This window comes from Neovison vison, chromosome 9, assembly GCF_020171115.1.
Source record: "Neovison vison isolate M4711 chromosome 9, ASM_NN_V1, whole genome shotgun sequence".
NCBI lineage: Eukaryota > Metazoa > Chordata > Mammalia > Carnivora > Mustelidae > Neogale > Neogale vison.
In genome coordinates this window covers 97,212,274-97,225,711 of record NC_058099.1, presented here as the reverse complement: position 1 = coordinate 97,225,711, position 13,438 = coordinate 97,212,274, and the positions used below count along the sequence as shown (strand labels likewise).

The 13,438-nt window shown below is 42.7% G+C and overlaps 1 protein-coding gene across 4 annotated transcripts in view; it reads right to left on the bottom strand.

Moving 5' to 3' along the window:
• Positions 1–11,416, bottom strand: part of MFSD14B (major facilitator superfamily domain containing 14B) — an 85,508-nt gene extending 74,092 nt beyond the window's left edge. For 3 of the 4 annotated variants that reach the window (XM_044266020.1, XM_044266018.1, XM_044266019.1), the window contains exon 1: positions 11,059–11,416. In XM_044266020.1, the coding sequence (XP_044121955.1) occupies positions 11,059–11,166 (108 nt within the window). In that variant the 5' untranslated portion in view covers positions 11,167–11,416. The remainder of the gene's footprint in view (positions 1–11,058) is intronic. The other variant, XM_044266017.1, reaches the window with a different exon arrangement.
• Positions 11,417–13,438: the final 2,022 nt, after the last annotated feature.

Sequence of the window (13,438 nt, the reverse complement as noted above, 5' to 3'; positions counted from 1 at the left end):
AATCCCTCACTTGCTTTCTCAACATGACCTGAAAACATCAGATGAACTAGAGCATCTGGCTTTTGTGAATCAGGTCAATCTGCCTTCAATTGGAAAAAGATAAGGTAGAAAGCTACTCCCATTTGTCCCAAACATGATCCCCAACTCAAAGATCACAGTACACAGCAAACATCAGTGACTTACCCACATGAGAGCAGAAGAGAGAGGGGCTGTCATATACACCAACTGACTAGCACTGAGTTTCCACAAATAAACCCATACATCTATGTTCTGCTGATTTTTAGCAAAAGTGCCAAATCCATTCAAAAATGGAAAGAACAGTTTCTTCAACAAATGATGCTGAAACAACTGAATTTCCACATATAAAGAATGAAGCTGGAACTCTACCTTACCCCATATACAAAAGTTAACTCAGACCAGATAAATGATCTAACCTAAAGCCACAAAGCTTCTGGAAGAAAACAGAGGTAAATCTTGAATTTAGTTATAGATTCTTAGACATGGACCCACAGCAAATAAAGAAAAAGAAGATATTGGGCTTCATCAAAATCATAAACTTTTAAAATACACCAAAACCCAAAATGTAAGACATAAAACTCTTGGGCACCTGCGTGACTCAGTTGGTTAAGCATCTGCCTTTGGCTCAGGTCATGATCCCAGGGTCCTGGGATGGAGCCTGTATGGAGCTCCTTGCTCAGAAGGGAGCTTGCTGCTGCTCCCTCTCTCTCTGCCTGCTGCTCCCCCTGCTTGTGCTCTCTCTCTCCCCCTGTCAAATAAATAAATAAAATCTTAAAAAAAAAAAAAAAAGACCTAAAACTCCTACAAAATGACATAAGGGGAAAGCTTTTAACACTGGATTTGACTATGATATACTGATATGACACCAAAAAACAGAGACAACAAAAGTAAAAACAGGTAAACTGGATGTTACCAAAATTTAAAACTTCTAAACATACAAAGATACAATTAACTGAGTGAAAAGGCAACCTATGGAGAAAATATTTGCAACACATGTTGTCTAATAAGACGATAATTTGCAGAATTTATCAAGAACCCCAATAACTCAAAATAACAACAGTAACAACCCAATTAAAAAAAAAAAGCAAGGGGCGCCTGGGTGGCTCAGTGGATTAAGCCGCTGCCTTCAGCTCAGGTCATGATCTCAGTGTTCTGGGATCCGCATTGGGCTCTCTGCTTAGCAGGGAGCCTGCTTCCCCTTCTCTCTCTACCTGACTCTCTGCCTAGTTGTGATCTCTCTCTCTGTCAAATAAATAAAATCTTAAAAAAAAAAAAAAAAAAAAGCAAAAGACTGGAGAGCCTGGGTGGCTCAGTGGGTTAAAGCCTCTGCCTTCGGCTCAGGTCATGATCCCAGGGTCCTGGGATCAAGCCCCGAATCGGGCTCTCTACTCGGCGGGGAGCCTGCTTCCTCCTCTCTCTGCTTACTTGTAATCTCTGTCTGTCAAATAAATAAATAAAATCTTTAAAAAAAAAAAAAGGCTAATAAACATATGAAAAGATGATCAAAATCACTAATAAGTGAAATGCAAAATCAAAATGAGATACCACCTCACATTCATCAGGATGGTTACTCTCCAAAACAAAATGAAAACCAGAAAATGACAGATGTTGGTGGGGATGTAGAGATACTGGAATCCTTGTGTAATGTTGGTAGGAATTTAAAATGGTGCAGCCAATTTAAACAGCATGGTGGTGCCTCAAAAATTAAAAATGGAGGGGCAGCTGGGTGGCTCAGTGGGTTAAATAAAGCCTCTGCCTTGGGCTCAGGTCATGATCCCAGGGTCCTGGGATGGAGCCCCACATCATGCTCTCTGCTCTACACAGAGTCTGCTTCACCACCACCCCCTCGCCTGCCTCTCGGCCTACTTGTGATCTCTGTCAAATAAATAAATAAAATCTTTAAAAAAATTAAAAATGGAATTATCCAATAATCCAGTGATTCCACTTCTAGGTAGGTCTCCAAAAGAACTGAAAGCAGGATCTCAAAGAGAAATTTATTTCTACAATCATGTTCACAAAGACATTATTCACAATAGTCAAATAATCCCCACCACCACCTAGAAGCAATGAAACACTCAACAGATAACTGCAGAAACAGAACGCGGTATACACATAAACTGGAATACTATTCAGTCTTGAAGGAAATTCTGAGGCACACTACCAGTCTTCAACAATCTTTTTTTTTTTTTTTTAAAGATTTTATTTATTTATTTGACAGAGATCACAAACAGGCAGAGAGGCAGGCAGAGAGAGAGGAGGAAGCAGGCTACCTGCCGAGCACAGAGCCCCATCCTGGGATCTTGACCTGAGCCAAAGGCAGAGGCTTTATTTAACCCACTGAGCCACCCAGGCGCCCCAGTCTTCAACAATCTTAAAGACAACATATTTCAACATGGGTCAACAACAACAGTGAGGATCTTATGCTGAGTGTCACAAAAGACTGTGATTCCACTTATATGAGGTATCTAGAGTAGGCAAATTTAAAGTAAATGAAAGCAGAAAGGTGGTTATTAGGGAATGGGGGATAGGGTAAATGCCATGTAATGGACATAGAAGTTAATTTTACAAACTGAAAAAGTTCTAGAGATTGGTTTCCCAATAACATAAATATATTTAACACTACTAAACTGCATGCTTAAAAATGGTTAAGGCATTGGGGCACCGGAGCGGCTCAGTCTGATAGCTGTCTGCCTTTGGCTCTTATCAAGATCCCATGGTCCTGGGGTCGAGCTCCCTTGCTCAGTGTGGAGCCTGCTTCTCCCTCTCTGTCTTTACTCTCCATCTGCTCATGCTCTCTCGCTCACTCTCTCAAATAAGTAAATAAATTTTTTTAAAAAGGGCAAAGTGGCACCTGGATAGCTCAGTGAGTTAAGCTTCCAACTATCCAACTCTTGACCTCAGCTCAGGCCTTGATCTCAGGTTTGTGAGTTCAAGCCCCACACTGGGCCCAGAGTGGAACCCACTTTAAAAAAAAAAAAGGTTAAAATAGTCAATATTGCAACATATCGCAATGTTAAGAGAATTTCTTAAATCAACTATTTCAATATACTGGCAACAAACAACGATAAATCTGAATTTTTTAAGAGTTCACATTTTTAATACATTTACACTGGTTATGTACAATAGCATCAAAAAATATGAACTACGGTAAAATCTGATAAATGACGTGAAAGAGCTATATACTGAAAACTACAATACAGGTGGGAAATTTAAAAGACCTAAAATAAATGGAGCAGCACCTCCTTCATGGATGAGGAGACTCAATGTTGTCTTCAATTCTTCCCAAACTGATCAGCAGAGTCAACAAAATACCAATGAAAATACAAGCAGGGTTTTGGGTTTTTTTGGTATTAGCCAATAATCTGATTCTATACTTCTAAAATGTAAAGGACCTAGAATAGTCAAAATAATTTTAAAAGAAAACAAAATTGGAAGCCTTACGCTATTTGTTTCAAGTATTAGGTACCTCCAATAATACAGATTAAGTGGTACTGATATAATGATAAATAGATGAAACAGAGAATCCAGAATAGACTGACACATATATGGACAACTGAAAGTGAATTTCCAATAAAGTGCAAAGACAATTTAGTGAAAAAAAGGTCTTTTCAGGGGGTGTACGTGGCTCAGTTGGGTAAGTATTGGAATCTTAGTTTTAGCTCAGGTCAGTATCTTGGGGTTTTGGGACTGAGCACCAAATCAGGATCTGTGCTCAGCACTGAGTCACCTTGAGATTCTCTCTCTCCTTTTCCCTCTCTCTACCCCTCCCCACCACAGGCTCTCTCTTTCAAATAAATAAAATCTTAAAACAAACAAACAAACAAAAAAACCTCTTCAACAAAGCACGCAACAATCAGTTATCCATACACAAAAAAAGAACTTCCATCCACACTGCACCATATTTTAAACTAATTCAAAATGGTCATAAACCTAATTGTAAAAATCTAAAAAACTTCTAAAAACACAGGAAACAAGCACTTCTTAGATGTGAAACCAAAAACACTATCCATGAAAGAATAAATAAATAAATAAATAAGTTAAATTTCATGAAAATTAAAAACTCTGTTCTTCCAGAAGCACAGCTTGGAAGAAAATTTTTGCAAAGCATATATTTAATAAAGGACTTACATCCCAAATGTATAAAGAACTCTCCAAAAGCAATTTTAAGATAATAACCTAACAACAACAACAACAACAAAAAATAGGCTAGACTTAAGCAGACACTTCAACAAGAAGATATAAAGATGGCAAGTAAACTTACAGAGAGATGTTGAACATCATAAGCCACAGGGACATACAAATTAAAAACACAGTAAGATACACTGCAGACCTATTACATGGGCTAAAACTAACTGTTGAGGGGCGCCTGGATGGTTCATTGCCTAAAAGCCTCTGCCTCTGGCTCAGATCACGATCCCAGGGTCCTGGGATCGAGCCCCACATTGGGCTCTCAGAGAGCCTGCTTCCCTTCTGCCCCCGGCCTGCCTCCCTGCCTACTTGGGATCTCTGTCAAATAATTAAATAAGGGCGCCTGGGTGGCTCAGTGGGTTAAGCCGCTGCCTTCGGCTCAGGTCATGATCTCAGAGTCCTGGGATCGAGTCCCGCATCGGGCTATCTGCTCAGCAGGGAGCCTGCTTCCCCCCCCCCCTGCCTGCCTCTCTGCCTACTTGTGATTTCTCTCTGTCAAATAAATAAATAAAATCTTTAAAAAATAAAATAAAATAAAATAAAATAATAAAGCTAAGTGTTGAGGATGTGGATGAAGTGGAACCCTCACAGAGCTAGCTAGTGACAATGTAAAACTGTACAATCACTTTAGAGAAGAGTTTGGCAATCTTCTTAAAAAGTTAAACAATACACCTATGTATGTTTCTATGATTCATCCATTCCATTCTGATAAAAGTATATCCCATACAAAGATTGGTAGACAAATGCTCACAGCAACTTTATTTATACTAGCCAAAACCTGGTGATAAACCAAATGTTCATCAATGCTGAATGGACAAATTGTGGCACATCTCGGCAATGGAATACTACTCAGCAACAAAAAAAGAATGCACTGATTTATATACAGTACGGATAAATCTCAATTTATGTTGAGGGGAAAAAAAGCCAAACCAAAAAGAGCATATGCTAAAAAATTAAAAGTAAAATATAGGGACAGAAAGTAGAAAAATGGGGGCGCCTGGGTGGCTCAGTGGGTTAGGCCACTGCCTTCAGCTCGGGTCGTGATCTCAGGGTCCCGGGATCAAGCCCGCATCCGGCTCTCTGCTCAGTGGGAAGCCTACTTCCTCCTCTCTCTGCCTGCCTCTCTGCCTACTTGTGATCTCTGTCTGTCAAATAAATAAATAAAATCTTAAAAATAAAAAAAAAAAAGAAGAAAGAAAGTAGATAAATGCTTGCCTACGGAGTAGGTGGAGAGAAAGGATATAAAATGGGCACAAGGAAACTTCTGGGAGTGATATATTCACTATTTTGACTGTGGTAATGATTTTACAAGTGTATACATATGTCAAAACACAAACCTATACACTCTAAACATAGTTTTTACTATGTCAATTTTATTTCAATAAAGCTATTTTAGAAATATAAGCAAATATAAAACTATGTATTAAAAAGTCAGGGAGCTAGGCAGAAGCAGACACAATTTCGCAGATGTTCTATGTTTTAGCAGATTATTTATTAGAGTTGATTGCAGGTACTGATGACAAATTTGTCTCCAATTCTCCTAAAGCAATGCCCTTACATGCCACAATGTCTTTCTCCAGGGCACATCTCAAACTTTGTAGCCTACTTGTGAAGGTTCTATGAGACACTGAACTGGAAGAAAGTGGGGAGCGAGGCAAAAAGGAATAAAGAGGGGGAAAGAAGGAGGAGGATGCATTAAAAAAAAGAGAGAATGAGAAATAAAAAGATGCTTCTGTCAGGTAATAAAACATATTTCTCTCATATAGTTTATACCATCCTTAACAATAAAAAAATCTATTTCTGTTACGAAGAGAAAGTTTTACCTTTTTACTTTTACCATTGCTACTGAACCTTTTCCTGGATATTCTAGCTCATACAACAGAAATACAGAAGACACAGGGGCGCCTGGGTGGCTCAGTGGGTTAAGCCGCTGCCTTCGGCTCAGGTCATGATCTCAGAGTCCTGGGATCGAGTACCGCATCGGGCTCTCTGCTCAGCAGGGAGTCTGCTTCCCCCTCTCTCTCTCTCTGCCTGCCTCTCTGCCTACTTGTGATTTCTTTCTGTCAAATAAATAAATAAAATCTTTAAAAAAAAAAAAAAAGAAATACAGAAGACACAAAATGATCATCATTTGCAAAACTGATCATTACCCAGATACACTGGAGAATTACTATTATTTTTTGTAAAGATGAGGCGAAGGGATGCCTGGGTGGCTCAGTCAGTGAAGCGGCTGCCTTCAGCTTGGGTCAGGATCCCAGGGTGCAGGGATTGAGGCCTGCATTGGGCTCCTTGCTCAGCAGAGAGCCTGCTTGTCCCTCTCCCTGCTACTCTGCCTACTTGTGCTCTCTATCTCTGTCAAACAAATAAATAAAATTTTTATTAAAAAATTATAAGATGAGGTGAAAACTACCAGCGTCAGCAATAAAAACAGTAAGGATCTTAGAGTAGTTTGAAAAAGCCTAAGAGGCTATTAGGAACAACTTCATGCCAGTTAATCTGAAGGTTAAATGGACAAATTCCTAACAAAATACAACTTACTGAAACAGACAGGAAAAGAAAAATCAAATAGAAAACCTAGATTACTACATTACCCCAGCCTAAAAACCATAAAGTTCTTCAATTGTTACCAGTATTACACAAAACCTTCAGAGAAAAGAAATTAGAACTCCCCAACTTGTTTTATAAGGCCAAAGCATATTATATAAATGACAAGAGGAAAAAAAAAGACAAGCTTATGTCATTGACAAGCCAAAAAACTGGCTTCAAGCTAGACTGACTTCTTTATTAACATGTATTGATCATCTCCTTAAAGACTATTTCAGATTAAAAGAAACACAGCTGTAGTCCCTACCTTCAAAGACTTAATCTAGTGAGAGAAATGGTGGAAAGGATGCTCAAATACCCTAAGAAGCAAGATCTACAAAATCCTGCCTATACGAGACCTGAGAACAACATAACTGCAAGGGTAAGTCTGTGTTATGACAAAGGCTAACTGTGATGATACTGAGCTAATTAGAAATTTACATAATTCTAAATACAAAATACAGTAAATGTTTCTATAAAAGCACCAAGTATTTGCTTTTCTAAATTGCACTGTATCTACTACTCACAAATGCTTTCAGTTTCTCCCCTTATCTGCCATAATTTACTTAAGAGAGGTTGCTATGCCAATGTGCCAGTACAGTACTATTACTGAAATGATCATACTGGTCCCTAACAGTGTCAAGAAACAATTGAAATAATTTTCCCTATGTCCCTAGATCCTCTTTTACCTTTTTATAAGCATAACATAGTCATTTTAGCATTTTTTTTTACCTGAAGCTGCTCTTGAGTATTATTTCCATTTACCTACATAATAAATAATATTCTTGTTCTCAAAAATCAAAATTAACCTTTATAGAAAACCTTCGGAAACAGTCTTGGGAAAATCAACTTAAGAGACAGCAAATGTCACCAGAACAACACTGATCCTGAGGAGACCTCATAACAGAATACTTTTTTTTTTTTTTTAAAGATTTTATTTATTTATTTATTTGACACAGAGAGAGAGAGAGAGATTACAAGTAGGCAGAAAGGCAGGTAGAGAGAGAAGGAGGAAGCAGGCTCCCTGCCGAGCAGAGAGCCTGATGCGGGACTCAATCCCAGGACCCCAAGATCATGACCTGAGCCGAAGGCAGCGGCTTAACCCACTGAGCCACCCAGGCGCCCTCATAACAGAATTCTTAACCCATTTCTAAGCACTGGCTTCTGGAGTCCAAGAACATCCTGAAATAGTATGCTAAACGTGGTTGTGTTTTCTCCGTAGCAAATTCTTAATTTTCATCAGATGTTCACGGGTAAATGATGCCAAAAAAAACTTTCCCCTTACCTGGCTATGAAGGTTAAGTATAATGGAAAGTATACATTTAATGATAATGCAAACAATTCTGATAAAACATCTCAAGTTGTTTGTACACACATGATTAGGAAAGGATAGAGCAAAGAGGAAATAATAAAACAAGAACTTGTTTGCTAAACACATATCTGTTTTCTACAAGGCAATGATCTCTTGAAGTAAATACTTGATTCCCTTTTATTACTCAGATCAATAGATTTCTCTGCCAGTCTCCTGGTCAATAAATCTCTTTGCCAAACAAGGTTGAAAAGCTGTCAGCAGGTTCCCTGTGTATGGGCAGTCTCCCCCACAATTATTAGCTTCTAAGAATCTGAAATAATGAGTATCACTAGAATCAAGCTTTAAGGAAATTCCAATACATTAAAATGAAATCAAGTCATGGAGGCTGCAGAACATAGCTCCTGGAAGTGATACCAGACAGAAAGTGCAAGCAGGAAAGACGCATAATTTAGGTTGCCAGGATACAATATGAACCTACATGATTAAAGGCATTCATTTGCCTTCCCAGCCACCACACATTCCAAAAAGCACTAGGGTCTGAACTGTGCCACCTGCCCGTGCTAATCATTTCACAAATACAGCGTCAGGAAACTCGGTCCATATCTGCTGCAGTTGATCAATACTGACTCCATGCACCCTCAGAGACCAGGAAAGACTGGGCAGGAATGTACTTGTGCCCAAATTATCATATTAGCATCAGGGTCCACAGGAAAAGGAATCAGGGAATAGTGTGTCTAAGTGTCCTTGAGTAACCATCCCTCAAAAGTTCTAGCTCTAGGGGCACCTGGGTGGCTCGGTGGGTTAAAGCCTCTGCCTTCCACTCAGGTCATGATCCCAGGGTCCTGGGATCGAGCCCCACATCGGGCTCTCTGCTCGGCAGGGAGCCTGCTCCCCCCACCTCCCGCTCTCTCTGCCTGCTTCTCTGCCTACTTGTGATCTGTGTCTGTCAAATAAATAAATAAAATCTTTAAAACAGCTAATATTTATTGAGAACTTACTAGGTGGAGGGTTGCAGTAACCCTCACAATCCTCTGTGGTAAATACTATTATTAATTCAGAGATATTATGTAACTTGCCCAAAGTTATGCAGGTAATAAAAGGTGGGAACTGGGATTCCAAGCATGCTCACCTAATCACTATGCTATAATGCTTCAACCTGCCAGGTTATTTTTCTATCCAATAAACCAAGGGAGCCAATGAAAAAATTTCAGGACAGCAGTAATTATCACATTTACATGTTAGATCACACTGATCAACACCGTGGACAGCAGACCAATGTGAGGTAAGCAAGGGTCCCCCCAAATAAGTCAAAATCTAAGCACAAAATGCCGAGGAAATGAACCATAGGGATGCAGAGAATAAAAACCTAAAATCTGGGGCACCTGGGTGGCTCAGTGGTTTAAGCCTCTGCCTTCAGCTCAGGTCATGATCTCCGGGTTCTGGGATCGAGCCCCACATTGGGCTCTCTGCTCAGCGGGGAGCCTGCTTCCCCCTCTCTCTCTGCCTGCCTCTCTGCCTACTTGTCATCTCTCTGTCAAATAAATAAATAAATAAATAAATAAATAAATAAAAACTACAATCTGCGTCTGGTAGAATTACCTAGACTTGGTAACGTACTGGAAGTTGTAAGCATGGCAAGGGATGAAGGAGGCTACCTCTCACGTTACTGGCGTTGCCTCTGGTTAGTAATTACGGTCTATCAATTCAAAGACAGGAGGAGGACCTGGCAGTTTGGTTTAGTTTGGGGGGGGGGGGACAAGTCTACTTTTTAAATAACCAAAAACAAAACGAGAAAAACTAATTCTCTGGAATTTCCTTCCCTCGAACACAAAACTCTCTTTATGGAAATCTTGACTTTGGAACGAGGAACTCCTAATGCTTTTTCAAAAACTAGAATTCACTTGAGCAAGGAGGGTCCCTCAACATTCCTAAGCTCTCCTGCTACAGAGGAGACACTGAGTGTCAGGGTTGTGTCGAGCCCTTGTCTAGTGCACCCTGGTTCTCAGAGAACCAGGACGAGAAACCAGCTCTTCTGGCTCCGTTCTACTTACTGCTCCTACTTCACCCACCCTCCCAATTCTCCTAATAGAGACTCACCTCACCAAGGAAGAATCATGTAGCGTTTTTTAAAAGTAAATACAAATACCTAAGCTCAAATGTGAAGCCAACTGCATACACTTAATTTTCCTAAAATTTCTAGTTTTCTTTGTTAGTTTCTAGTCACTGTAAGGTTTCTGTATTTCCTGTCCTAAATACACTCCCCCCCCCTCCAAAAGTCTTTAAGAAATGACTGGCGCTCTCTGCTATCTCTGCTAAGTATTCCACCACAGCAAACCAAAGCGCCACTAACAAAGCCTGCTCTGCCGAATCTGGGCCACTTAGGTCAGGGCTTGGAAGCCTCCTGAACTTGGCGTAAAACCGGGGCGCGAGCCCGGCCTGCGCGCGCTCCGCAGCGGGGCCCTGGCCTCAGCAGCTGGCTGCGAGATCCTGCCCTGCAACCGCGCGACCCCGCGGAGGAGGAGGCAGCGGCGGCGGTGCTGCCCAGCCTCCACAGCCAACTTCCCGGTTGAAGCCCCTACACGTCCATGCAGGCTCGGCCAGGAAATGCACCACGGAAATCTCATCGCCAGGCACACGTCTGGAAATTCTTGAAAGAACTACATTATTTGTACTCGGGGCCCTGTATCTAGCGCTCTTTGAAACAATAACCCCCTCGAGTTCTGTGTGGCCAGGAGCGGCGCTGGGAAAGCCCAGTGGTGAGGAATCCAATGGCCGACCCGGGAAAGGACAGGCTTTCCGAGAGCCGGAGCCAACGCCGACGCTCCATGTCTGCCCAAACCGCGGGGGACGCAGTACCCTGCCCGCACCGCGCAGCCCAGCGCCCGGGCCCCGCCCAGGCTCCCCTGACCCGGGGCCTCGGGCTGAGCACCGCGGCCGCAACCCACGCCCGCGCTCACCGAGACGCCGACGGCGGTCTGCGCGCCCGGGCGCTTCTCCGGCATGGCTCCCGCCGCGGGCTCCGACGCCGCCTGGTCCTCCGGCTCCGGCGGCGGCTCGGCACTCATGCCGCGGCCATGCCCGCGCCGGCTCGGGACGCTCTCGGACGACGGCGACGCCGCGAACGCGGCGGCAGGGCCCGCGCCCTCATGGGCTCCGCGGCCCGCGGCGGCCTGCGCGTCGGGCGGCGGCGCCAGCGGCGACGTGAAGGGCTGGAAGGGCGGCTGGGGCTGGAGCCGCTGAGGAGACGGCGAAGGCACCGCAGCACCTACTGACGCCGCTGGCGGCAAACACCACTCTCCCGGCAGGCGGCTGCCGCCTGGGACGGTCAGGACGCCCCGCCCCGCGCCTAAGCTCCCGCCTCAACCTCCGGGCCCGCGCCCAAGGCCTTCAGCAGCGCCTCGCCCACCTCGGCCCCGCCTCCGCGTCTCCAGACCTGCCGCGCGCCGGAAGTACGTCATCTCCCAGGACCGCCCCAGCCGTACTTTCTCTTTCCTGAGACACCGCGCAGTGTGGCAAGCCTACCTAGAGGCGCGGGATTTTTGTAATTATGGCAGCTCTGGAATGATTCCTTGTGTCCTCCTCAGGTACAGAATGGACACGTTCTGACACAGGAAAAACTCCCCCCACCCCGGTCGGGAATCCAGAACTGGGAAAGTGCTGTATGCACTGTATCTAAGATATAATGTTCCTCCCCAAAATCTACAGAAGCTGCTGCGGAGCTCGGTGAGGCTGTGGGATGCGTGGGAAGGACAGTAGGAGGAAACGTGCAAGCCCCTGTTCCAGTCAGTAGCTACTGGATGGCTCCAACGAGGCGGATATGAACCGGTTACTCAGAATCACAGAACTTTACGTCTGAAATAACGATAATAGCCTGTTCTGGGCAAGGTGATGATGTGTAGAAATAAACAATACTAAGCGGGGCTTCGTAAATGCTGCTCTAGTGATTACTGGCCATAAAGGACCTTGTAAGATACCACATCACTTTGCAGGTGCCAACCCAAGCTTCAAAAGGTAAGTGACTTGGGAGTTACAAAGCTAAGGTAACAAACAGGTAGGACTGTTGCACCAATTTGAAGTACAGGTAAGGTCAGAATATTTTTTCCTGCTAGAGGGTTGAGCATTCAATGCCTCCTTGAAAGAAGAGGAATTAGCTTGAAACTCTGAAGACCTTACGTCTTTCTCCTTATTAGGGAAACCCAGGTAGACTTAACTAACAATAAAATAGGTCCAATCAGTCCACCGTTGATTTACAGCTTGTGTTATTACTATGAGAGTTAGTAAAAGGAAATCATAAGCTTGAGCTCCCATGCCAGAGCATCATTTGTAGACCCAGCAGAGAGAGACTCCCCTTGCAAGTCTATGGTGCTTTAGCTACTGTCTTATTCCAGCAGGAGGAAGAAGGGTTCTCTCCCCAGCTCCACCAGCCCAACCAATGAAAAGCCATTATACCTCAAACCCTTGGTTTACTCCAGTGGACTTTTTCTTTGTAACAGCCCTCCCAACTTTCTCTGTAAGAGAACCTTCCTCTCTGGTTCTTGGGGCTTGTCTATGGTTTTAACACTAGCTTCCTTGCTTGCCCTAGATTGCAATTCTCTGATATTTCTGAATAAACCCATTTTTGCTGGTCAAATAACTGGCAGTTTTATTTTTAAAGTTAACATTTCAAACAGTTCATGCACAATCTTAAAGATTTTTGTGTGCTCTGACACAGTCTGCACACTGGCTTAGGTCCTTCCCAGGCCTTGAGCTAGTTAATTTTGGTGTGTTAGTTAGGCTGCCTTAACAAAATACCATAGGGTGGATGGTTTAAACAACAGAAACTTATTTCTTACAGTTCCGATATGCATACAATATTGTAGCATAGAAAGATTGTAAAACATTAATGTTTGATTTTTTAAAAAACATTAATCAAAAAAGAATGAATATTTCTTTAATAATGATTGGCTCTAGGATTAAAAATATTTTTCATATAAGCTTCTGATCTGGGGCTATGAATATATAATAGTATACTTTTATAATCAGAAAAAGAAAACAGACCAATTTCCCAATCTAAAAAAATATAATGAATTATACTTTTCTAGTTTCCTATTGTTACATAGCAAATTACCTCAGACTTAGGGGCTTAAGTCAGCACCAGTGTATTATCTGAGTGTCTCTGTGGGGAAAAAATCTGGCAGATTTTAACTGTCTTTGCTGAGGGTCTCACAAGGGTAAAATCAAGATGTCAGCTGACTACATACTCATCTGGAAGCTCAACCAAGTAAAGGTCTGCTTCCAAGCTCTCCCAAGTTATTGCTGGAATTCATTTCCTTGTGGTCCTATGACGAAGGGCCCCAT